The 27279-nt window shown below is 49.8% G+C and overlaps 1 protein-coding gene across 3 annotated transcripts in view; it reads right to left on the bottom strand.

Annotated features, from left to right (window-relative positions):
• The window catches only part of sema5ba (sema domain, seven thrombospondin repeats (type 1 and type 1-like), transmembrane domain (TM) and short cytoplasmic domain, (semaphorin) 5Ba), a 563950-nt gene that overhangs the window by 272314 nt on the left and 264357 nt on the right, over positions 1-27279 (bottom strand). For all 3 annotated transcript variants that reach the window (XM_072469924.1, XM_072469907.1, XM_072469915.1), the window contains 2 exons: positions 13430-13643; positions 11847-12132 (listed from right to left, as the gene is read on the bottom strand). In XM_072469924.1, the coding sequence (XP_072326025.1) occupies positions 11847-12132; positions 13430-13643 (500 nt within the window). The remainder of the gene's footprint in view (positions 1-11846; positions 12133-13429; positions 13644-27279) is intronic.

Genomic DNA, 27279 nt, shown 5'->3' with positions numbered 1-27279 from the left:
CCACACGTAGTGAGGAACATCCTCACCACACATTATTTATTGCCACACACATACATTTTTTTATAAAAGGGGGGATGTCATAATATACACCAGTATATCATGGTGCAGACACACACACTGATGGACACACAGCAAGACCAATCAACACACACAACACCGCAGCCAATCACCAGTTAGAGCACACTCACTGTAAAGAGAAGGGGCATCAGAGTTCCCGCTCACTCAGGATGCAGCCTCTCAGAAGGACAGAGCTAACAGCTTACAGCACAGATCTTCACCATGTGCTGAATGCATAGACTGGTTCGGACAGGCATAGGTCTTTAGTTTAATCGAACATCGTGTTAACCCACAGGGAAGGTATGTTCAACAGTTTCTAACTTAATAAAATGGTGTTGTACTCTTTTAAGTGTTGGTGGCCTGTATGTGTTCCACGGATCCAGAGCTCCTAACACATCAACCGGGAGTGAGATGCTGTGTAAAGTTCAACTTGTATATATGCAAATAAATTCACCAACGTTTATGCCGATTTCTTTATGAGTTATTAAGATACTGAACAACTCTGTGTGACAGCTGACATTATCGTGAGTGGGCCTTAGTGGCGAGGTGGTGGGAGCAGGGATGGGAATTGAGGTACCCTGTAAAATCCAGCCAATGGGTCAATTCCTGGGCCTAGATCAATCAACAGCAATTGCTGGCCTTAAATAGGTGGGGTCTATAATGGGGAGGTGGGCGATCATGTGTTTTAGAATATAATCTTGAAGTGTAATGTTGGAAGGCCATACGACCATGAGACATAGGAGCAGGATTAGCCCATTCAGCCCATCGAGTGTGCTCCGCCATTCAATCATGGCTGATATGTTTCTCATCCTCATTCCCCTGCCTTCTCCACACGACCCCTGATCCCTTTATTAAGAGTGCTGCGCTTTAGGTGATGCAGTCGTGTGAAGCTCAGGCCAAAGTCCCACTTTCCTGGGTTACGACAGTGGCGACACGTCCAAAACAAATGAATTGGATGTGAGGTGGATTGAAATATGTCACAAGGAGTTTTGTTCAAGGCGGCTAAGTAAACGCAACTCTTCATTTACACCCTACTTTGTCCTCTTTGCAGCTGAGATTTTTTGTAAATACCGTTCAACTCTCGGGACCTGAGCATCACTGACAAGGCCAGGATTCCTTATCGCTCCTTTCAATCGCCAAATGAGGCCTAACCTGCAGGCCATCCCTGATGCACTATCAATTACGACGAGACAAGAGTAGAGAGTAATTGAGGCTTTATTAAGCAGAGATGTGTGGCCTCCTGCAGCTGCTACCGGAATGGAAGCAACTCGGGTGTGCACACACATTTATACTCCGCCTACTGGGCGGAGCCAGCAGGCAGGGATTTACCCCGTACCTATAGTACAGGAGCCTTACCGTATTACCTCTAATAATCATTGTTACAACTATTATACAATCAGTGGTGACTATCACATTCACCCCCTGTTAAAAAATATTCCAGCGGGGGTGGTGGGAAAATTTACAGTTTGGTGAAAAATTTACAGTCCAGGCAACATTTACAAATTCAGCCTGTCGGGTGCCTTGATCCTCCGCTGTGAGCGCCTCGGGCCCGGTGGTGATGCGGGTGCCGACTTGGTCGCCCGTGACTCCGGGAGCGTGTCGTCCTCGTCTTCATCCCCGGGTGGAACTAGTGGGAGGATGGATCGTCCTGGGGCGGGGGCTGTAGTGAGGTGCGCTGGGGGGAGGGTGGGTGGCGCCGGGGCAATCGGAGGGGGGGGGTGTCGGGTGGTGGGCCGAGGGTGGGGATCCAGCTGGTGCCAGGTCCCGGAGGGAGACTGTGTCCTGGCGCCCGTCGGGGTGTGCCACGTAGGCGTACTGCGGGTTTGCATGCAGTAGTTGTACCCTTTCGACCAACGGGTCCGCCTTGTGGATCCACACGTGTTTGCGGAGGAGAACGGGTCCAGGAGCTGCCAACCATGTTTGGAGCGAAACCCCGGAGGTGGATTTCCCGCGGAAGGCAAGGAGACGTTCATGGGGGTTTCATTAGTTGCAGTGCAGAGCAGTGATCGGATGGAGTGGAGCACGTCGGGGAGGACCTCCTGCCAGCGGGAGACCGGGAGATTTTTAGGCCTTCCAGACCGTCCCATTCTCCCTCTCCACCTGCCCGTTTCCCCGGGGGTTGTAGCTGGTCGTCCTGCTCGAGGCAATGCCCTTGCTGAGCAGGAACTGACGCTGCTCATCACTCATAAAGGAGGATCCTCGGTCGCTGTGGACGTAAGCGGGGAAACCGAACAGGGCGAAGATGCTGTTGAGTACTTTAATGACCATGGCAGACGTCATATCGGGGCATGGGATGGCGAAGGGGAATCGGAAGTACTCATCGACCATGTTCAGGAAGTGCGTGTTTCAGTCGGTGGAGGGAAGGGGCCCTTTGAAGTCCATGCAGAGGTGTTCAAAGAGGCGGGAGGCCTTCACCAGGTGCGCTCGGTCTGACCGGTAGAAGTGCGGTTTGCACTCCGCACAGACCTGGCAGTCTCTGGTGGCAGCCCTGACCTCTGTACTGGAGTAGGGTAGGTTGCGGGCCTTTATGAAGTGAAAGAACCGGGTGACTCCTGGTTGACAGAGACCATCGTGTAGGGCCAGGAGTTGGTCCACTTGTGCGCTGGCACATGTACCTCGGGATAGGGTATCGGGGGGGCTCGTTGAGCTTCCCGGGGCGATATAAAATCTCATAATTGCAGGTGGAGAACTCGATCCTCCACCTTAAGATTGTATCAATTTTGATCTTGCCCCGCTGTGTATTATCGAACATGAAAGCAACCGACTTTTGGTCAGTGAGGAGATTGAATCTCCTGCCGGCCAGGTAATGCCTCCAATGCCGCACAGCTTCCACGATGGCTTGGGCCTCCTTTTCGGCAGAGGAGTGCCGGATTTCGGAGGCATGGAGGATGCGGAAAAAGAATGCCACGTGTCTGCCTGCCTGGTTGAGGGTGGCAGCCAGAGCGACGTCCGATGCGTCGCTCTCGACCTGAAAAGGGAGGGACTCATCGACTGTGTGCATCGTGGCCTTGGCGATGTTGGCCTTGATGCGGTTGAAGGCCTGGTGGGCCTCAGCTGTCAGGGGGAAAACTGTGGACTGAATGAGTGGGCGGGCCTTGTCCGCATAGTTAGGGACCCACTGGGCATAATAGGAGAAAAACTCCAGGCAGCGTTTGAGGGCCTTGGGGCAGTGGGGGAGGGGGAGTCCCATGAGGGGGCGCATGCGGTTGGGGTCAGGCCCTAGAACTCCGTTTTCCACAACATAGCCAAGGATGGCTAAGCGGTTGGTGCGTAACGTGCACTTCTTCTTATTGTACGTGAGGTTAAGGAGTTTGGCGGTGTGGAGAAATTTGAGAAGGTTAGCGTTGTGGTCCTGCTGGTCGTGGTTGCAGATTGTGACGTTATCCAGGTACGGGAAGGTGGCCCGCAGTCCGTACCGGTCAACCATTCGGTCCATCTCACATTGGAAGACCGAGACCCCATTAGTGATGCCGAAAGGAACCCTAAGGAAGTGGTAAAGGCGGCCGTCTGTTTCGAACGCAGTGTATTGGCGGTCCGCTTTGCGGATGGGGAGCTGGTGGTAGGCTGATTTCAGGTCCACTGTGGAAAAGACCCGGTACTGTGCAATCTGATTGACCATATCAGATATGGATGGGAGGGGGTACGCGTCGAGCTGCATGTACCGATTGATGGTCTGACTGTAGTCAATGACCATCCTGTGTTTCTCCCCAGTCTTTACTACTCCCACTTGGGCTCTCCAGGGGCTGTTGCTGGCCTCAATGATGCCTACCCACAGAAGCCGCTGGACCTCCGACCTGATGAAGGTCCTGTCCTGGGCACTGTACCGTCTGCTCCTGGTGGCGACGGGTTTGCAATCCAGGGTGAGATTTGCAAACAGGGAAGGTGGGTCGACCTTAAGGGTCGTGAGGCCGCACACAGTAAGGGGTGGTAAGGGTCCACCGAATTTTAGAGTTAGGCTTTGGAGGTTGCACTGGGCGTCCAGGCCGAGTAGCAGGGCGGCGCACAGGTTGGGGAGGACGTAGAGTCGGAAGTTGCTGAACTCTACGCCCTGGACAGTGAGGATGGCGATGCAGTACCCCCGGATTTCCATGGAATGGGATCCGGAGGCCAGGTAGATTCTCTGAATAACAGGGTGTACCGCGAGGGAGCAGCGCCTTACCGTAGAGGGATGGATGAAGCTCTCCGTGCTCCCGGAGTCAAGAAGTCTTGTGCCCATCGACTTTCACCGTCGTCGTCGCAGTTGTTGCGGTTGCGAGGTTTTGAGGCCGGGACTGTTCGAACGTGGTGGAGGCGAGCTGCAGCTGGTGTTGGTAGGCCCCGGGCTGGTCGGCGGCGGTGGAGGCGAGCTGCAGCTGGTGCTGGTAGGCCCCGGGCTGGTCGGCGGCGGTGGCAGGCGATGAACGGCCAGACGAAGTCCCCGACGAGCAGGGGCCCTGAGGCGCCATCCAAAGTGGCGCTGACGATGGCGGCGCCCATGGCGGGCGAGTTAAAGATGGCGGAGCCCACGGGCCGCACGTGGTCTGCGGGTACGAAAATGGTGGTGCCCACGGGTCGCACGTGGGGGGTGCAGGAACGCTGGGCCGAGATACAGCAGCGATCGACCGGGCCTGGCACACAGCAGCAAAATGTCCCTTCTTCCCGCAGGTCTTGCAGATTGCACTCCGTGCCGGGCAGCGCTACCGGGGGTGTTTGATCTGCCCGCAGAAGTAGCATATGGGCTCCTTGGGGTTGGCTGGCTGACGCGCGGCGCAGGCTTGGGGTGGGCTGGGGGCGGCAGTTGGTGGGGCCCACGATGTCCATGAGGGCGCCGTGCGGTCGGGGGCGTACGACTGTACGTTACGGGAGGCTACAGTTAGCGAGTTCGCGAGCTGCCTGGTCACCGCCAGGTCGAGCGTACCCCTTTCTAATAGGCGCTGGCGGATGTACGCCGACCCCATGCCCATCCCTGATTAAGAGTTCCGTATGTTCGACAGCCGAAACTGCCTGGCAATCACAGTTCCTCGCCAGGGCGTGCAGGGCACGCCAGAAATCGTCTAATGACTCACCGGGGAGTTGTTGCCTCGTGGACAGGAGGTGCCTGGCGTAGTTTGTTGATTGGCCGGATATAATGTCCTTTCAGAACCTCCATGGCTTCAGTGTAAGTGGGCGCATCCCGGATAAGGGGAAAAATATCGGAGCTCACCCATGAGTACAGGATCTGGAGCTTCTGTGCGTCCGAGGGTTGTTCAGTCGCTGATCGGAGGTAGCTTTCGAAACAAGCTAGCCAGTGGTCGAAGGCCGTCGTGGCGTTGGCTGCTTGAGGGTGCAGCTGCAGGCGATCAGGCTTGATGCAAAGTTCCATCGCTGTAATATCTCTTAATAAATTGATGCACTATCAATTACGATGAGACGAGAAGAGAGAGTAGTTGAGGCTTTATTAAGCAGAGATGTGTTGCCTCCTGCAGCTGCTACCGGAACGGAAGCAGCTCGGGTGTGCACACACATTTATACTCCGCCTACTGGGCGGAGCCAGCAGGCAGGGATTTAACCCCGTACCTATAGTACAGGAGCCTTACCATATTACCTCTACTAATCATCGTTACAACTATTATACAATCAGTGGTGACTACCACAATCCCACAGGGCAGTTAGAGTCTGGGACCACCTGTAGGTCAGACCAGGTGAGGATGGCAGATGTCCTTCCCGAATGGATATTAGGGAGATAGATGAATTTTCACAGTTTAATGATCAACTTGCTCGAAAACCTTTATTATTCCAGAATTACTTAATTAACCAAATTTAAATTCCCCAGCTGCCGGGGTGAGATTTGAACTCATGTCTCGGGGATCATTAGCCCAGATCTCTGGATTACTGCTCTACCACACGATCAGACCCACATGGACTGGGCGGCTCACATGAAGTTGGTTGGAGTCTCTTTAAGGATGGTTAAAATATTCACACGGTACAGATTGCGGGTTTATGTTTACCTCTTTTTTTAATCGAAAAAGCAACAAAAATTCCGCGGAAAACACTGGGGACGTAAGCAAGAGCAGTGAAAGCAAACCGCCAAGGCAATTACTGGTTCCCTCAAAAATAACTGTAATCCCACCATCCTCACTCGCAACAGATTAGTCACGGGCTGAGATCTATCGCACTGTTTTCGGGAGAGGCACTTGATGTCTTTGCTGCTTTTCAAAGTCAAAGAACCTCATTCAGTGAGGCAAACGCGACGCACGAACAAAGTCTTTCTGTTTGGAGGTCGGGCCGTGTGGGAGGGGACTTGGAAAGGAATTCTTGTTACTTGTGTTTCCGCACATAGAAATTTGCTTCAGTTTTTACCTCAGCGTGTAAAAGGTGCACTCTCTCGGTGTAATGGGGTAAATAATTATCACTGATTGAACGCTACAGCATTCACAATCAGCCTAAGGGGCTGTTTAGCGCAGGGCTAAATCGCTGGCTTTGAAAGCAGACCAAGGCAGGCCAGCAGCACGGTTCAATCCCCGTACCAGCCTCCCCGAACAGGCGCCGGAATGTGGCGACTAGGGGCTTTTCACAGTAACTTCATTTGAAGCCTACTTGTGACAATAAGCGATTTTCATTTCATTAACCAACGTTTCTTGTGCCAATTTTGGGGAGATGCATGTGAATGGCAGGTTCCGTCTGAAGGTGGGGTTTCCTGCCCGTAAAGATTGACAGCACAGAATGAGTCCGTTCAGTCCATCAACTCTATGTTAGCTCAATGCAATAGCAATTCAAATCTGCTTCAAACGAAGTTTCCCCCCCACGCCCCTGAATCAATCCCCCACCAATTCCATTCCCTTCCCATCGCTCTGCATCGAATCGCACTATCCCACACTCTTCCCATTTCTCTGCATCAATCCCAAACTAATCGCACTGTCCCACATGCTTCCCATTGCTCTGCACCGATCCCAAACTAATTTCCCTTGTCCCACACTTGTCCCATTGCTCTGCATCGGTCGCAACCAAATCCCACTATACCAAACGTTTCCCAACCCTCCGCATCCATCCCAAACTAATTCCATGGGCCCACACTCTTCCCATTGCTCTGTATCAATCCCAAACTAATTCCACTGGCGCACACGCTACCCTTTGCCCGGAGTCAATCCCAAACTGGGGGCGGGATTCTCTCAGCCTACGCTGGGCCGGGCGCGAATCTTGCGACGCCGCCCCGATGCTGGTCCGCCGATTCTCCGGAGACTGGAGAATCGGCGCCATTGGCGCCGGTCGGGGGCCGCTCTACACGGCCCCCACCCCCCCCCCCCAGCGATTCTCCGCCCGGGATGGGCCGAGCAGCCACAGAAAAAATCTGAGTGCCACCGGCGCCGTCCACATGTGGTCTATCCATGGTAGGGATTCTATGATTAGTTGCCGTGTCTTCAGCTGCCTAGACCCTAAACTTTGGAAAGACATTCCTTAAATCCCAGCTCTTTGCCCAAGCTTTTAATCACCTGTCCTGACATCTCCTTAACTGGCTCAGTGTCAAATTTGGTGATGCGAAGCACCTTGCGGCGTTTGACTACATTGGAGAGGCTATATAAATTCAGGTTGTTGTTGGTCATTTAAACACTGCTGAGCCACTGGAGGAGCTTTATCTCTCTCCTCAGTCAACATATTTAAGAAAGAACTGCAAGAGTAAATAGCTTGGGACAAATTTGTTTCTAAATACCTTCATTCACCGAGCCACTCTATTCTTGAGAGTTGACATAGTTTCTGCTCAATCAATAATTTGACAAGTAAATTCTAAAGCCTCACAACGCTCCGTGTAAAGAAGTGCCCCTGGTTCTCTGACCCTTATTTTTTAATCTTGTAGTTTTTTTTATTCGTTCACGGGATTTAAGCAACACTTTAAGACCAGCATTTGTTGCCCCACTCCCTGATTGTCCAAAAGGAGGTGGTGGTGCAATGTCTTCTTGTGACTTGGTGGGCTATTTCCGAGGGAAGCACATTGCTGTGGATCTGGGGTCACTTGGAGGTCGGACAGTATAAATGTAGTAAAAGGGTCTGGCACATATGGGACTGGGTACAGCACCGCCCACGTGGTGATGTAAGAGAGAGCATGACCCTTACACAGGATCAGCGAAGTGTTGGACAGAGACGTGTGTACCAGCAAGCATGGAGACAAGCTTGTACCCTTTACTGTATATTTGTAAATAGTTCAAAGAACCAATAAAGATTTACAATTAGCCTACTGATGGCTACAAAGAACTGTATCCAACATTGCTACAACAGTAAGGATGCCAGACTTCCTTTCCTGAAGGACATGAGTCAATCAGATGGTGTTTTACACCAATTCTCTCAGCTTTTCCCCAGGGTAGAGGGGTCAATTACTAGGGGGCATAGGTTTAAGGTGAGAGGGGCAAAGTTTAGAGTAGATGTACGAGGCAAGTTTTTTACGCAGAGGGTAGTGGGTGCCTGGAACTCACTACCGGAGGAGGTAGTGGAGGCAGGGACGATAGGGACATTTAAGGGGCATCTTGACAAATATATGAATAGGATGGGAATAGAAGGATACGGACCCAGGAAGTGTAGAAGATTGTAGTTTAGTCGGGCAGTATGGTCGGCACGGGCTTGGAGGGCCGAAGGGCCTGTTCCTGTGCTGTACATTTCTTTGTTCTTTGTTCTTTGTAATTCAGTAGTTACATAGTCACCGTTACTGATTTTTAATTGCAGAGTTTATTTAATTAATTGAATTTAAATTCCCATCAAATGCTCTGGTGGGATTTGAACTCGCATCTCTAGACCGTCATAATGTTTATTGTCACAAGCAGGCTGACATTAACACAGCAATGAAGTTACTGTGAAAAGCCCCTAGTCGCCACACTCCGGCGCCTGTTCAGGTACACTGAGGGAGAATTCAGAATGTCCAATCCACCTAACAGCACGTCTTTCGGGATTGGTGGGATGCAACCGGAGCACCCGGAGGAAACCCACGCAGACACGGGGAGAACGTGTAGACTCCGCATAGACAGTGGCCCAAGCCGGGAATCGAACCTGGGACCCAGGCGCTATGAAGCAACAGTGCTACCAGTGTGCTGCCGTTAGTCTAGTCATCTGCATTACTCGTCCCGTAACATAAACACGACACAATCATAACCCACTGTGATGACAGCACCTAAGTCCTTCCATTACTGGAAACAATTAGCTTCCATCTAACCTGCACAATGCTTTTAAAATTGTGAACACTTAGACCGTATCTCTCCTTAATCTGAACTGTTTGATGAAAAGGTAGATTGAGATGTCTGAGGAAGGAAACCACAGCTTGAGAGTGTGAAAGGAGGGGAGGACATGTTGCTCTTTTTAGCCAAAAGCAGCGACGGGCAACATAAGTTTAAAGTTTCAAAGAAAAACAGACAAGGTTATCACATGCTAACGGAGAGCATTTGAATCTCTATCCTCAAGCCTCACATCTGTGTCACAGCCAGGGCAAAGAAATGAATGGTATTCGGGGGTCAAATATGCTTTGCTTTTTGGCAGTCTCCATCCCAATGGAACTCAGTCCCAGGACGGAACAAACTCACAGCAGAGTTACTATTTCCAGACACTATTCAACATAGTATTCAATAGAATATTCAACAGAGAATGCATCAGCAGAGAGAAGGCTGCCTTATCTAATATTCCCTTCCCTAGTTTAAAGACCCTTACGATCACAGTTAATTTTCATTTTGGTTATGGAAGTACAGTGATGTTTAGCCAGCAGAGAGGGGAAGATAATCCAAGCAATGTTCCAGGGAGCCACAAAGATTCAAAGATTCTCAACCATGTCGCAGGGGTGGGGGGGGTGGGGGTGGGGGGGGGGCAGAATTATGAGCCAATAATCCAGGGAGGAATTCTCTGATAATGGGGCTAGGTTCCCACGCCCGCGCGAAAACGGGCGCGAATCATTCTGGACTTACCTGGAGAAAGTCCAGAGTGATTCTCCATTCTGCAGGGAGCTAGCAGGGCCCTGGAGTAGTTGACGCAGCTCCCGCTGCCGTTACAGGGCCCTACACGTCCGGCCGGAGGTCCGCGCAACATAGCGGACCCACACCGCGGACCGGCCCCGAGATTATAGCCCCCCCGAGATCGCGCGCGCCCGCCGAACGGTGGCCCCTGATCACGAGTCTGGCCATCCTGGAGGCCCCCACCCTCGGTGACGGATCCCCCCCCGCCTCCCACCAGGGCGGCCGCGGACTGAGTCTGCAGCCGCCAGTCCGGTACCCGCCGGGTGGAACCATGAGTGAACCACGCTGGCGGGACTCGGCCAGTTGCCGGCGGAGAATTGCCGCGGGGGCCTCTTTCAATGGTGTCCGTGGAGAATCGCAGGAAGGCGCCTGACCTGATTGTGGGTCTGACGTCCCCGTTCTCCGCTCCCGTGCTGAGCGTGATTGAGTGCAGAGGCTGGGAGAATCCTGGCCCCGGACTCCACTCCCTTGGTTTCTCTGGAATGGGGTTTGATCCCTGTTCCTTTGGGCTGAGAGATGGGAACGCTATCATGTTGAGAACTGGTGGGGCAAAACGATCCTCATCCATGACGCCCGTTACAGAGGCTTCTTACATGTTGTGAGGGTTCCTACCTGTCCTAACCCAGCCAGACTCATGGGGAGGTTGATTGCCCCAACCCCTGGCTATAACACCGCTTCTACCACCCTTTAATTGCTGTGTGTCTGGAGTCACATGTAGGCGTGACCGGGTAAGGGTGGGAGCTTTCCTTCCCTAAAGGACATTAGTGAACCAGATGAGTTTTTTAAACAACTGATGATAGTTTCGTGGTCACTAATACTGAGACCAACTTTGAACAACGTTATGGTGAATTCCCATCTGAGTTGGAAAGTGTATAATGGAAACACTAATGCACAGATTTTCACCTACATAAATCTTTCAAGGTGACAGGACAAGTCGAGAAGGCTGTTAGAAAGAGCACCCTGGGGTTTACAGGATGATAGAGCCATTGACGACACAGAAAGTGGCCATTCAGCCCATTGAGTCCATGCTAGCTCTCCGTGGAGCAATTGAGTCGGTCCCATTCACCCGTTCTATCCCCATCACCCTCAACTTTATTTCTTTCAAGTGTCCATCCAATTTCCTTTTGAAATCATTGACCGTCTCTGCTTCCACCGTCCTCATAGGCAGCGGGTTCCAGGTCATTAACACTTGCTGCGTTGGAAAAAAAAACCTTTCTTCCTCGTTCGCGCCCCCTCCTGGCGCCTCTCGGTATTTGATAAAAGAACCAGGAGGAAGCCGAGCAGAATTTGTTTTTATAAACACAGCGAGTGTTCCGACCTGCAATGAGTTTCCTGAAGGGATGGTGGGAGAAGACTCAATAGTCACTTTAATAACCATAATAACAGCTTATTGTCACAAGTAGACTTCAATGAAGTTACTGTGAAAAGCCCCTAATCGGCACATTCCGGCGCCTGTTCGGGGAGGCTGGTACGGGAATTGAACCCGCGCTGCTGGCATCGTTTTGCATTGCAAGCCAGCTATTTAGCCCACTGTGCTAAACCAGCCCCTTTCAAAAAAGAAATTGGGTAACTACTTGAAGGAGAAAAGTTTGCAGGTGTCGAGGGAAAAAACGGGGAGGGGGGGGTTTATGGATTAATTGGATTGCTCTCTTAAAGAGCCAGCCTGGGAACGATGTGTCGAATGGCCTCCTTGACTGTTATATGGTTCTCTGAAACTGTATGGAGGTTTCAAGTGGCACGGGGCAAGTCCAGCTCCGTTTCGCTTGAAAATCACACCTACGCTTGACTCCTCAGTGTGTGCTAAGACCGGAGAGATGGACGTGCAACACAGAATCAACGTGCACTTACACGTTCGTTGTAAAGATCCCATAGATGAGGTCCTGCTCGGGCAGATAGAACGTACTCTGCAACTCGTTGTAGTAAAACGGGATCTCTCCCGAGCGTGAGCAGTTGAGCCGGGCCTTCATGAAGGTGGTCCACGTGTCCTCCAGCAGAAAGCGGCCCCCGATGTCGCTCTTGCACACCCGCCCGATGCGGGCGTAGATGGTTTTTCCGCAGTCGTGCTCCACGGCGTTCTCGCGGAAGAAGAAGTAGACGAACAGGCCGATGTCGTAGGCTGAGATGAAGTTTGGTTCTGGGAAGGAAGGACAAGGCGGCAAAATGTGTGAAGGGAGAGAGAGGCCAGGCTTGCACACCCACCCCAACCTGGGGCCTCCATTGAATCCCACCAAATATTATAAATTCCAATTGTACGACTCGACTGTGTTTATGGACCCAGTAGCTTTGCAACATGAAACTAGGACTGATGCATTTTTCTGAATATCAGCCCAAGCTTGGCAAACATCCAAGTCCTCAAACAACAACTAATTGGCCTCAATGGACTGAAGGGGCTGAATTATGAAGGCTCTGGATTCCCCGCCTTCCCCTGTCCCCCAACCCAGCTAAAACGTTGGGGGTTGCCCGCTAAAGGAAACACGAAGTCCCACAGCCATTTATTGGCCAATTGGCCCTTGATAGGCTGAAGACGGGCCTTCCACCCTTCTGGATCTGGAGGTCCCACCTCAGAGATCATGCTGATCAATTAGAGGCCGGCTGCTCTGCGGGGCAGATGTGTGCAGTGCTGGATCGATTTGGATCAGTGTTTGTGGGTCTCATCGGCTCCAAGAGTGGCAGGGCCCAGTGAGGGGGTCGGCAGAAGCAAGGGGGTGAGGGCAGGTTTGTCATGGGGACAGAGCAGCCTAGGGGGTTACACCTTAGGGGGAGACCTCCGATTGGCCCAGCGGACCCATTAAGGAAGAAACTCCCACTGCCTGTCAACAGCCAGCACAGGGAAACACGCCAAGCTTGCCGCTTGGAGCAGACCTCTCCCTCTGCTGGTTAAATCTGAAGGCCGTGGGATGAGGCCCTTAGGCTGCCTGACGCCAACCCTACTGTTGGTATAATTGCAGCGGTGTCAGGGCTGGATAGGAAAATGATGGACCCAGGCAGAAGGCATGCCGGACAAAAGGTGCGCCAGGCAGGAAGTGTGCCAGGGTGGGTGGTTGCAATTGTAATGGGGGCCAGGCATAGTGAGTGCCGGACAACCCTGAGACAGCTGAAATCCCAACCGGAAACTGAGGATGCGCAAGGGAGCAGAATTGGAGGAGCACAGTGATGGCAGAGGGTTGCGGGGTGGGGAGGCTGCATAGATAGGGCGGGGCATGTGGCATGGAGGAATTTGAAAACAAGGATGAGAATTTTAAAACTGAGGCATTGCTAGAGAGGAGCCAATGATGCGATTCGGCACTGGTCTGTCCAACACTGGACAGCCATGGCAATCCAATGCACACCTGCCGCCTGTCCTTCCAAAATGTAGATCCAAGTCATATCCCACAGTGACGAGTGTCGTTATCGCTCGCAGCCCACACTTAGAGTTACAGTTTGCCCGTTACCATTAAGCCATTTGGAGTTGTACTGAGCAGTCCGGAGGGGTGGTCCGTTTCCCAAACTTCGATAGATTGCAGGGTCACGACCTGAGAAGTCTATCACCGTGGCTGCGTACAACTCTCCCCGCGAGGTAATCACAGCCGTGGAATTGTGCCTTGGATCGTAGGGACATCTTGCCACACCGTTAATCTTGTCCAGCACGTGGCTCAGGTTCCCAAGCTACAGGAAGCAAACACACACACACACAACCTCAGTGATTGCAGGAGACACTTCTTACCTTACCTCTTCCCCACCGCCTCTCCTCATTGGCTGTTAGACATAAGGAAATGTGACATCCGTTACCGCCTTGCTTCCCCCCCACATTGGTTTTTAGGTTGATGACTTTTCAAGGCTTGATTTCACCTAATTTGCCTTCCTGACTTTGTCGTCTCCACCCTGTACAGTACGTTCAGAACCCCAGGCCCTGTATTTCATAGAATTTACAGACTTTACAGTGCAGAAGGAAGCCATTCGGCCCATCGAGTCTGCACCGGCTCTCTGAAAGAGCACCCTACCCAACTGCACACCTCCACCCTATCCCCATAACCCAGTACCCCCACCCAACACTAAGGGCAATTTTGGACACTAAGGGCAATTTAGCATGGCCAACCCACCTAACCTGCACACCTTTGGACTGTGGGAGGAAACCGGAGCACCCGGAGGAAACTCACGCACACACGGGGAGAGCGTGCAGACTCCGCACAGACAGTGACCCAAGCAGGAATCGAACTTGGGACCCTGGAGCTGTGAAGCAATTGTGCTAACCACTATGCTACCGTGCTACCGTATTCTCACCCAGCCTCCTGTCATTCCCTTTAGTCAAGGCCCTTAAGTAGTCCAGTGCAGTACGGGGATGTCCAAGGCTGAAATCTATCCCTCAACCCAAAGGCAGGAATTTGGTTCTTATCTCGTTGCCGCTTGTCCAAGATTGTTGCTGTATTTTCACAGGTTACAAGTGTGACTACACTTCAAAAATAATTTGGTTGGGTGTGAGTTGATTTAGGGAGTTCTGTAGTCTTGAAAGGCTCCATATAAAGGCAAGCTCTTTCTTTACTTTTTTGATTTTCTCTCTGGCCTTACCCACCTCAGTGACTTGAAAAATGAAAGAATGAAATGAAAATCGTTTATTGTCACAAGTAGGCTTCAAATTAAGTTACTGTGAAAAGCCTCTAGTCGCCACATTCCGGCGCCTGTTCGGGGGGGCTGGTACGGGAATGTCCATCTGCATGTCCTTGCCTCCCCCTGCAGGCCCTAATTCACCCGCCACTCCTTGCGAGGTCCAGTCCAGCCTGGCCATTCACTTCCTCCCCACAGTCATCGGACCCCAATATCTGAAACTCAAGCGACACTTTCTCCTCGTTACCGATCTTGCAGACTTCTCAAAAACCTCCTGATAACTCGTCTCTTTGACTGAAACTCTTGCTTCTCGCAACCTTTCTGTTCCTCCTCTCGGTCTTGTGAAATGCTCCAAAATGTATTCTCTTTTTGCATGGCAACATCCCACTTTCCCCTGTACTATAAATTGTTGTCAGCATTTGAAATTTGCCACTCTTGCATTTGTCCTGATGGGTGCAAGACGACAAACTTTGACAGCGTGTCCCTCTTTTCAACAATGTTCTGTCCTCGAGAGGAATTGGTAAAGAAAGGCAAGTTGTTGCTCAAGCCAGTCTGCATACATTAGGGGGTAAATGTTCCATTCCTGCCAGCCGAGGGAATTGCCATGAGCGGGACGGGCAATTTGACGCGCGGTTTAAAGGGCCGTCGGAGCGGGCGCGACCAGAAAATCCCGCCCGATCAAAGTGGGATATTTTTCTCCTTCCTCCCCCTCTTCCACAACTCCTCTTATGGTTCTGAGTTCCACCTCCATTTCTGCAACAAACAGATCAAGAAAAGGCCAATTCCTCCCGCTCCAGAGATGCCCTAAATCTAAAATTATTTTGAAAAAAATTAATTTAGAGTACCCAATTCTTTTTTTTTCCCAGTTAAGGGGCAATCTCGCGTGGCCAATCCACCTACCCTGCACATCTTTGGGTTGTGGGGGGGGGAAACCCACGCAGACACGGGGAGAATGTGCAAACTCCACACGGACGGTGACCCAGGGCCGGGATCGAACCCGGGTGCTCAGCGCCGTGAGGCAGCAGTGCTAACCACTGCGCCACTGTGCCACCTGCAAATTTAAAATTCTCATCTTGCCGTTCAAAGTCCGTGGCCTTGACCTCATCCAATTTCTATGAGCTCCAACCTAACAGCCCTCTGAGAACTTACCGTCTCCTTGAGATTCCCCAATTTCCTTCGCCCGGCCATTGGTGGCCGTGCCTAAGCGTTCAAAGTCCCTTCATCAACCACCCCAACTCTTTCCCTTTTTCTCCTCCTTTTAACATAGAACATAGAACATAGAAAATACAGCACAGAACAGGCCCTTCGGCCCACGATGTTGTGCCGAACCTTTGTCCTAGATTAATCATAGATTATCATTGAATTTACAGTGCAGAAGGAGGCCATTCGGCCCCTTGAGTCTGCACCAGCTCTTGGAAAGAGCACCCTACCCAAACTCAACACCTCCACCCACCACCAAGGGCAATTTGGACATTAAGGGCAATTTATCATTGGCCAATTCACCTAACCCGCACATCTTTGGACTGTGGGAGGAAACCGGAGCACCCGGAGGAAACCCACGCAGACACGGGGAGGACGTGCAGACTCCGCACAGACAATGACCCAAGCTGGAATCGAACCTGGGACCATGGATCTGTGAAGCAATTGTGCTATCCACAATGCTACCGTGCTGCCCTTAAGAACAAATAAATCTACACTATATCATTTTCCCGTAATCCATGTACCTATCCAACAGCTGCTTGAAGGTCCCTAATGTTTCCGACTCAACTACTTCCACAGGCAGTGCATTCCATGCCCCCACTACTCTCTGGGTAAAGAACCTACCTCTGATATCCCTCCTATATCTTCCACCTTTCACCTTAAATTTATGTCCCCTTGTAATGGTGTGTTCCACCTGGGGGAAAAGTCTCTGACTGTCTACTCTATCTATTCCCCTGATCATCTTATAAACCTCTATCAAGTCGCCCCTCATCCTTCTCCGCTCTAATGAGAAAAGGCCTAGCACCCTCAACCTTTCCTCGTAAGACCTACTCTCCATTCCAGGCAACATCCTGGTAAATCTTCTTTGCACCTTTTCCAGAGCTTCCACATCCTTCCTAAAATGAGGCGACCAGAACTGTACACAGTACTCCAAATGTGGCCTTACCAAAGTTTTGTACAGCTGCATCATTACCTCATGGCTCTTAAATTCAATCCCTCTGTTAATGAACGCGAGCACACCATAGGCCTTCTTCACAGCTCTATCCACTTGAGTGGCAACTTTCAAAGATGTATGAACATAGACCCCAAGGTCTCTCTGCTCCTCCACAATGCCAAGAACTCTACCGTTAACCCTGTATTCCGCATTCCTATTTGTCCTTCCAAAATGGACAACCTCACACTTTTCAGGGTTAAACTCCATCTGCCACTTCTCAGCCCAGCTCTGCATCCTATCTATGTCTCTTTGCAGCCGACAACAGCCCTCCTTACTATCCACAACTCCACCAATCTTCGTATCGTCTGCAAATTTACTGACCCACCCTTCAACTCCCTCATCCAAGTCATTAATGAAAATCACAAACAGCAGAGGACCCAGAACTGATCCCTGCGGTACACCACTGGTAACTGGGATCCAGGCTGAATATTTGCCATCCACCACCACTCTCTGACTTCTATCGGTTAGCCAGTTCGTTATCCAACTGGCCAAATTTCCCACTATCCCATGCCTCCTTACTTTGTGCAGAAGCCTACCATGGGGAACTTTATCAAATGCCTTACTAAAATCCATGTACACTACATCCACTGCTTTACCTTCATCCACATGCTTGGTCACCTCCTCAAAGAATTCAATAAGATTTGTAAGGCAAGACCTACCCCTCACAAATCCGTGCTGACTATCCCTAATCAAGCAGTGTCTTTCCAGATGCTCAGAAATCCTATCCTTCAGTACCCTTTCCATTACTTTGCCTACCACCGAAGTAAGACTAACTGGCCTGTAATTCCCAGGGTTATCCCTAGTTCCTTTTTTGAACAGGGGCACGACATTCGCCACTCTCCAATCCCCTGGTACCACCCCTGTTGACAGTGAGGACGAAAAGATAATTGCCAACGGCTCTGCAATTTCATCTCTTGCTTCCCATAGAATCCTTGGATATATCCCGTCAGGCCCGGGGGACTTGTCTATCCTCAAGTTTTTCAAAATGCCCAACACATCTTCCTTCCTAACAAGTATTTCCTCGAGCTTACCAATCTGTTTCACACTGTCCTCTCCAACAATATCGCCCCTCTCATTTGTAAATACAGAAGAAAAGTACTCATTCAAGACCTCTCCTATCTCTTCAGACTCAATACACAATCTCCCGCTACCGTCCTTGATCGGACCTACCCTCGCTCTAGTCATTCTCATATTTCTCACATATGTGTAAAAGGCCTTGGGGTTTTCCTTGATCCTACCCGCCAAAGATTGTTCATGCCCTCTCTTAGCTCTCCTAATCCCTTTCTTCAGTTCCCTCCTGGCTATCTTGTATCCCTCCAATGCCCTGTCTGAACCTTGTTTCCTCAGCCTTACATAAGTCACCTTTTTCCTCTTAACAAGACATTCAACCTCTCTTGTCAACCATGGTTCCCTCACTCGACCATCTCTTCCCTGCCTGACAGGGACATACATATCAAGGACACGTAGCATCTGTTCCTTGAACAAGTTCCACATTTCACTTGTGTCCTTCCCTGCCAGCCTATGTTCCCAACTTATGCACTTCAATTCTTGTCTGACAACATCGTATTTACCCTTCCCCCAATTGTAAACCTTGCCCTGTTGCACGTACCTATCCCTCTCCATTACTAAAGTGAAAGTCACAGAATTGTGGTCACTATCTCCAAAATGCTCCCCCACTAACAAATCTATCACTTGCCCTGGTTCATTACCCAGTACTAAATCCAATATTGCCCCTCCTCTGGTTGGACAATCTACATACTGTGTTAGAAAAGCTTCCTGGACACACTGCACAAACACCACCCCATCCAAACTATTTGATCTAAAGAGTTTCCACTCAATATTTGGGAAGTTAAAGTCGCCAATGACTACTACCCTATGACTTCTGCACCTTTCCAAAATCTGTTTCCCAATCTGTTCCTCCACATCTCTGCTACTATTGGGGGGCCTATAGAAAACTCCTAACAAGGTGACTGCTCCTTTCCTATTTCTGACTTCAACCCATACTACCTCAATAGGGTGATACTCCTCAAACTGCCTTTCTGCAGCTGTTATACTATCTCTAATTAATAATGCCACCCCCCCACCTCTTTTACCACCCTCCCTAATCTTATTGAAACATCTATAACCAGGGACCTCCAACAACCATTTCTGCCCCTCTTCTATCCAAGTTTCCGTGATGGCCACCACATCGTAGTCCCAAGTACCGATCCATGCCTTAAGTTCACCCACCTTATTCCTGATGCTTCTTGCGTTGAAGTATACACACTTCAACCCATCTCCGTGCCTGCAAATACTCTCCTTTGTCAATGTTCCCTTCCCCACTGCCTCATTACAAGCTTTGGCGTCCTGAATATCGGCTACCTTAGTTGCTGGACTACAAATCCGGTTCCCATTCCCCTGCCAAATTAGTTTAAACCCTCCCGAAGAGTACTAGCAAACCTCCCTCCCAGGATATTGGTGCCCCTCTGGTTCAGGTGCAACCCGTCCTGCTTGTACAGGTCCCACCTTCCCCAGAATGCGCTCCAATTATCCAAATACCTGAAGCCCTCCCTCCTACACCATTCCTGCAGCCACGTGTTCAACTGCACTCTCTCTCTATTCCTAGCCTCGCTATCACGTGGCACCGGCAACAAACCAGAGATGACAACTCTGTCTGTCCTGGCTTTCAACTTCCAGCCTAACTCCCTAAACTTGTTTATTACCTCCACACCCCTTTTCCTACCTATGTCGTTGGTACCAATGTGCACCACGACTTCTGGCTGCTCCCCCTCCCCCTTAAGGATCCTGAAGACACGATCCGAGACATCCCTGGCCCTGGCACCCGGGAGGCAACATACCTTCCGGGAGTCTCGCTCGCGACCACAGAATCTCCTATCTATTCCCCTAACCATTGAATCTCCTACAACTATTGCTTTTCTATTCTCCCCCCTTCCCTTCTGAGCCCCAGAGCCAGACTCAGTGCCAGAGACCTGGCCGCTAGGGCCTTCCCCCGGTAGGTCATCCCCCCCAACAGCATCCAAAACGGTATACTTGTTTTGAAGGGGAACGGCCACGAGGGATCCCTGCACTGTCGGCCTGTTTGTTTTTTTCCCCCTGACTGTAACCCAGTCAGATGTTGCTTGAAACATTTCTCTTTGACCCAGCTTTTACCTCCCCTCGTAACTCTTTATCTGGTTCAATGTCAAATTTTGTTTGATAACACTCCTGACAACACTTTGAGACATTTCACTTTGTTGTAAGTCGCTACTTCCCGTTTCTCTATCAGAATTTCCTTTTTGCCTTTCACCCTCTTTCAGGCAGGCCGAATCTGATAACATTCCATCTCTCTCAACTTTATCAAGTTGGCGGTGTCACGCAAATGGTCGCGCAACAGAAAGCAATGGCAGATTCCTAATGAGCATACGTTACAAATTAAATCATGATTAACGACCAGCTTTAATGTACCAGGGAACTGAGAATAGGGAGGTCACTCTCAAGGACAGAGCAAGAGTCCTTCAACCAGGCTGCTTTACAAGAAAGGCTTGCATTTATATAGCAACCTTTTCCCTTCTACTCTTTCACAGAGATGTGGCTTTGGGAGCATGTATTGCCCATCCTCCTAAATGCCCTAGAACTTGCTTGCTAGGCCACCTCAGATTGCCGTGGGTCTGAAGTCACACCCAGGCCAGACCAGGTAGGACGGCAGATTTCTTTCCCTGACGGACAATATCAGGTGGGTTTCGACGATGGTCAACGTTGAGACTTTTAATTCCAGATCTGTACTGAATTCAAGTTCCACCATCGCTCTGGTGGGATTTCAACTCCGGTCTCCGGAGCATCAGCTCTGGTTGCTGGATTACTAGTCCAGTGGCAATACCACTATACCACCACCCCTACCCTCCCCATTCACCACACCGAATGATGCCTCAAAGCTCTTTAAAGCCAAAAGGGTACTTGGAGGTGCAGCCACTGTCTCAATGTAGGAGATGAGGTGGCCACTTTGCACGCAAGGCATCACAAGGGCAATGAGAAATGCTTAAAACCCATCCCTTTGATGAGGTTTTTGGCATTCTGTCCTAATGTCTCCTCACGTGGTTCAGGGTCAAATTATATCAGAGAGGATGGTTCCAGTGAAGCACCTTGGGACGTTTTCCTGCACAAAAGGTATTACATAAATGCAAGTTGTTGTTGTTTTTGAGTTACTGACCACCTGCAATGTTGTTGGTTGTGGGAAAGATATTGCCCAGGGCATCGAGGAAGAAATGAAATGAAATGAAAATCGCTTATTGTCACAAGTAGGCTTCAAATGAAGTTACTGTGAAAAGCCCCTAGTCGCCACCCCCCTCCTCTTCATTTGAGACAGTCTAATGCAATCTTTTCCATCCACCTGTGGGATAGACGGGCCTGGACATCCCATCTGAATGTTGCAGTGGCACCAAATAAGGTAAAAGCAACAGACATTTAAATTTAATGTAAGGTAGACCGACGACGATACAATGTCGACACGACATTGTCTGGCATCATCAATCAACGTCAGCCACCATTTGCTGGCAGCTGGAAGAGATAAAGCAACTAGCTTTGAATAATGAAATATTGTGTGATTGAATTCATCCTTTACTTTGCCTCCACCTCCGTTGTAAATTAATGGCAGATATTTAAAGAATCGATTAAACTTTCAGCATACTGCAAGGCCTGGATGGACTGGACGTGGAGAGGACGCTTCCACTAGTAGGAAAAACTAGAACCAGAGGACACCATCTCAGATTAAAGGGACGATCCTTTAAGACAGAGATGAGGAGGAATGTCTTCAGCCAGAGGGTGGTGAATCTGTGGAACTCTTTGCCGCAGAAGGCTGTAGAGGTCAAATCACTGAGCGTCTTTAAGACAGAGATAGATAGGTTCTTGATTAATAAGGGGTTCAGGGGTTATGGGGAGAAGGCAGGAGAATGGGGATGAGAAAATATCAGCCATGATTGAATGGCGGAGCAGACTGGATGGGCCGAGTGGCCTAATTCTGCTCCTATGTCTTATGGTTGCTCTCAATAGTTAAGGAAGCAGCTCAATATTTGGTGTCAAACCTGACAACTAGAGTGGGTGACCCAGTAGTCCACCACATTGATTGCTGGGGTTAGTTGGACTGTCCTTTGAGTAGAGATCAAGCTGAATGGGCTGATACTCTCTGGAGTTTAGAAGAATGAGTGAGGTGGTCTCATTGAAACATTTAAGATTCCGAAAGGACTCGATGGGGGTTACAAACAGGAGAGAGTCAGGCAAACTGTGCTTCTTTTCCCTCACTACCTGTCCGTAAGTAAGAGGTGTTTTGAATTATTTTTAGGGTACGCTGTGGAGTGTTTGTCAACAAATCCTACAAATCCTGGGTTTGTGTGATCCAATTCACCAATAATTCACAGCAAACTTGCGTCATGATTAACTCAGAGGGTTAGTTTAGTCACATGCAAACGTTGGGGGGGGGGGGGGGGGGGGGGGGGGCGATAGAAAAAAGGTGTTTTACAACTATGGATAGTAACAGTACAAGAACCACAGAAATTAATATTAGCTCACATGGTCAACAGAGTCCAGAATAAGAGTCCAAGAGGAATTTATTCACATAGGAGCTCTGTTCAGCTGGCTGCAGACCAGAGTTGTAGAGGTTTTGTTACAAATGGCGCTGATACCACAAGACAGGCTTGACACTGAGGGTCCGTTTTTATCAGTCTGAAGAGTCTAGAACCAGGGAAGGTGGTCCCATGTTAAGGTGTCCACCTAGGATTGGGATGAGGAGAAATTGCCACACACCGAGGGATGTAAATCCTTGGAATTTTCTATCCCAGAGATGTGCGGATGCTCAGGCCATTGAGGCTACTTCAAGGATGAGATCGATAGATTTTTGGACTGTAGGAACTTAGCACGAGGAAGCCATTCAGCCCATCGAGACCACTCCGCCGTTCAATATGATCATGCTTAATTGAACGCTTCATTGTCTTTCATCTGCACTATCCCTATAATCCTTTACATTATTCTTAATCAGAAAGCTATCACAGAATAATACAGTGTAAAAGAGGCCCTTCGGCCCATCGAGCCTGCGCCGACACATGAAAAACAGCTGGCCTGTCTACCTAATTCCTATTGCCAGCACTTGGCCCATAGCCTTGAATGTTGTGACGTGCCAAGTGCTCATCCAGGTCCTTTTTAAAGGATGTGAGGCATCCCACCTCTACCACCCTCCCAGGCAGTGCAGTCCAGACCGTCACCACCCTCTGGGTAAAAAATATTTTCCTCAAATTCTCCTTGAACCTCCTGTCCTTCACCGTGAACTTGTGTCCCCCTCGTAACCGACCCTTCAACTGAGGGGAACAGCCGCTCCCTATCCACCCTGTCCATGCCCCTCGTAATCTTGTACACCTCCATCAGGTCGCCTCTCAGTCTTCTCTGCTCCAGCGAAAACAACCCAAGCCTATCCAACCTCTCTCCATAACTTAAATGTTCCATCCCAGGCAACATCCTGGTGAATCGCCTCTGCACCCCCTCCAATGCAATCACATCTTTCCTATAATGTGGCGACCAGAATTGCACACAGTGCTCCAGCTGTGGCCTCACCAAAGTTCTATACAGCTCCAACATGACCTCACTGCTTTTGTAATCTATGCCTCAATTGGTAAAGGCAAGTGTCCCACATTATTAACCTGCCCTCCTGCCTTCAGAGATCTATGGACAAGCACTCCAAGGTCCCTTTGTCCCTCAGAACTTCCCAGTGTCAGGCCATTCATTAAATTACTCCTTCCAATGTGTATCACCTCACACGTTTCAGAGTTAAATTCCATCTGCCACTTTTCTGCCCATTAGACCATCCCTTCTATATCTTCCTGTATCAATCTCTACTTTAAACATACTCAATGACTGAGCTTCCGCAGCCCTCTGGGGTAGAGGATTTCAAAGATTGACCACACTCTGAGTTAAGAAATTTAGCTTAATCTCTGTCCTTAAGTGACTTCCCTCTTATTTTGAAATTGTGCCCCCTGGTTCAAGACTTCCCAACAAAGGGGACCATCTTACCTAGAAGGGAATCAAGGAATAAGCTGATCAGCTGGGAAAGAGGAGCTGAGGTTAAAGATTAGCCATGATCTTATTTAATAGCAGAGGAGGAGTCAAGGGTGGAATGAGCTGAAGATTGAGGCTTCCAGGAAAGAAAGACTTGCATTTACATAGTGCTTCTCACCATCTCGGATTATCCCAAATCCCTTCATAGCCAATGAGGTTGCAATACAATTGGATAGATGTACAGCCCTGAAACTGACCTTCCAGCCCAATTGGCCCATTGCAATGTTTATTTATAGATTTTATTCTTTCGCAAGGCGTGGGTGTCACTGGCTAAGTTAGCATGTGTTGCCCATCCCTAGTTACCCTTGAGAAGGTGGTGTTGAGCTGACTTCTTAAACCGCTGCAGTCCATGTGGTGTAGGTACACCCACTGTGCTGTCAGGGTGAGTATCCCAGGATTTGGACCCGATGACAGTGAAGGAACTGCGATGTGATTCAGGGTGGCGAGAGGTTTGGAGGGAATCCTGCAGGTGGTGCTGTTCCCATGCATCTGCTGCCCTTGTCCTTCGAGGTTGCAGCGGTCGTGGGTTTGGATGGTGCTGCCTAAGGAGCCTAGGTGAGTTGCTGCGGTGCATCTTGTAGATGCGGCTGCCACGGTTTATCGGTTGTGGAGGGAGTGGATGTTGAAGCTGGCGGATAGGGTTTGTGCCATGGTGTAGTGCCATAGCCTAGCCTCCTGACACGGCAGGTGATGGTTTAATGCCCCATCAGAAAGACGACACCTCCGGCAGCGCCACACTCGCTCAGCATCGCACTGGGAGTAAATTTTGGTTCTAATCATTGCAACGGGACTGGAACCCGCAGATTTCTGACCCGGCGATAAGGGAGCTGACCAGCGAACTGGAGTCAAACTCTATCCCATTTTGTCCACGATGCACTGAATTTATAATCCACCCAGAGCACTTAGAGACAAGCCTTCTTTCTAAAACGTTGGCACATGAAATATGGTCAACCCCCTGCCAAATGTCACCTGGCGACAGCATCACACTACATTAGTCTAATCACGTCAGCCATAGAATAGAGGATTTTCTGCAGTGTACTGAGTTTTTGCTCTTAATTGAATCACTGAGTGAGTGATTAAATGGGCTGTGCGACGATTTGGAAATCGGCCGATGTTACTGACAATTGCTGGAAATCTGGTTCCTCTTTCAATTCAATAGACTGCCATGCATCCATCTGAATGTAAGTGGTAGAGTCAATTAATTCTGTCTGTAAAACCCAGACCACCTTCCAGCCCTGTGGCCTCGGCCATCTAGAAGGCCATGGGAACCCCACCACCTGGAGGTTCCCCTCCAAGCCACTCACCATCCCTGACTTGGAAATACATCGCCGTTCCTTCACCGTCACAGGGGCAAAATCCTGGAACTCCCTCCCTAACAGCACAGTGGGTGTACATACAGCGGTTCAAGAAGACAGCCTATCACCATCTTCCCAAGGTGGCGTCTTTAGTTTTGTGAGAATTGTGCTCTCATAATGGGGTTAGGTTGGGGATTCCAATATCAATGACATAAGAGCATAAGATGTAGGAGCAGTAGTAGGCCATTCGGCCCATTGAGCCTCCCCTTGCCAGTCAATGAGATCATTTTTCTTTTCTTTATTAATTCTTGGGATGTGGGCATCGCTGGGCTGGGCCAGCATTTGTTGCCCTTCCCTAAATGCCCTTGACCTGTGTGGCTTGCTCGGCCATTTCAGTGGGGGGCAGTTAAGAGTCAACTGCATCGCTGTGTGGGTCAGGAGTCACATGTAGGCCAGGCCGAGTTAGGACGGCAGATTTCCTTCCCTGAAGGACATTAATGAACCAAGTGAATTTTTATGACAATGGGCAATGGTGATCACTAGACTTTTTTTTCATTCCAGATTATTATTGAATTCAAATTTCACCATCCCTAATTGCCCTTGACCCGACATGGTCTGCCATGGTGAGATTCGAACCTGGGACCCCAGGGCATTGCCCTGGGTGTCTGGATTACTAGTCCAATGACAATACCACTACGCCACCGTCTCCCCTAACTGATGAATGATCTGATGCAATAATCCTCATCTCCACTTTCCCACGTTGTTAATAATAATAATCGCTTATTGTCACAAGTAGGCTTCAATGAAGTTACTGCGAAAAGCCCCTAGTCGCCACATTCCGGCACCTGTTCGGGGAGGCCAGTACCACACTGCTGGCCTTGTTCTGCATTACAAGCCAGCTGTTTATCCCACTGTGCTAAACCAGCCCCATAAACCTTGATTCGCTTCCTGATTAAAAATCTGCTTCTCTCAGCCTTGAACATACTTAACAGCCCAGCCATGCGGTAAAGAATTCCACAAGATTCACTACCCTCTCCCCACCCTGAAGGATCAAGGAGGTCGTTGTGACTTGGACGGGCGGTTGGCGCTGATGGTGTTACCCACCATGTTCTGTTCTTGACTTTCTTGGAGGTCGAGCTCACAAAGTTGAGGAAGGTTCTGTTGAGGCAATCTCGGCAAGTTTCTGCAATGTATCCTGCAGGTGCAGCATACAAGGTGAAAATGTGCCAGTGGTGAATTTGATTTGAGTCCAGCGGCAGGAGTGTCGATCAAGAGAACCATCCCCACCTGGAAGACCCAGATATTTCATGGAAAGCATAGAGAAGCCACATTGAGAGGCCAGCTCTGGTCTACTGGCGATCTCTGTCCCAGTGGAGAACTCGATCAAGAATGAAGTGCTCATGGTGTCACCCTTGCTATCATCATTAATACAAGTCTTAAAACAGCGGCAGTTTCAATAATCGTGCAATGATTAACAATGGCCCTGATGGGTAGGACAGTAAGGTACAGCAGCAGTCTACAAAACACTCAGTCTGCGGTCTCCCACTTGAGGTAGGCGTGTGAAGTTAGGATGCAGAACAGCCACCATCTCACGGAGCAGCGGAACAGACTGGAGGGGCCGAATAGCCTACAACTGCTCCTATCTCTTCCCTTTTTATGGGAGAGGAAAGGAGTTGGATGGAAGATGAGACAGAAGGAGACAGTGCTGGGAAGGAATATTATTTGTTCAGGATTCTTGGGCCAATATGGTATGAAATGGGCTTAATGGACCAGGCCTGCCCACCCGTGTTGTATTTATCCTTATGTGGAGAGACGGGTTCAATATTGTTCAAGATACAGTACAGTAGAAGTTGAACTAGATGAGGTTCAATCCAGTGTTCTCTGCACGATTGCTTTCGAGCACTGAATTCCTACGCAATGGATTCTCCTTCCCTCTACTGCCTCTGAAGTGAAATCACGTGAAAGGTAAATAGAACAGGTTTTACAACATGACTATCCACAGAACTTAGCAGGCAAGATAGAGTGTGGGCATTAAACTCACGCCTGACTCCTGAGTGAGGTTCAGCAGTGTTTAGTCTGCTTATCTCCTGGCTCCTCTCCCATCACCCACCCTCTCAAAACTTTAGCTCATTCA

This window comes from Scyliorhinus torazame, chromosome 2 (assembly GCF_047496885.1).
Source record: "Scyliorhinus torazame isolate Kashiwa2021f chromosome 2, sScyTor2.1, whole genome shotgun sequence".
Lineage (NCBI taxonomy): Eukaryota > Metazoa > Chordata > Chondrichthyes > Carcharhiniformes > Scyliorhinidae > Scyliorhinus > Scyliorhinus torazame.
The sequence above is the reverse complement of the archived record's forward strand: the minus strand, read 5'-3'. Positions and strand labels throughout refer to the sequence as shown.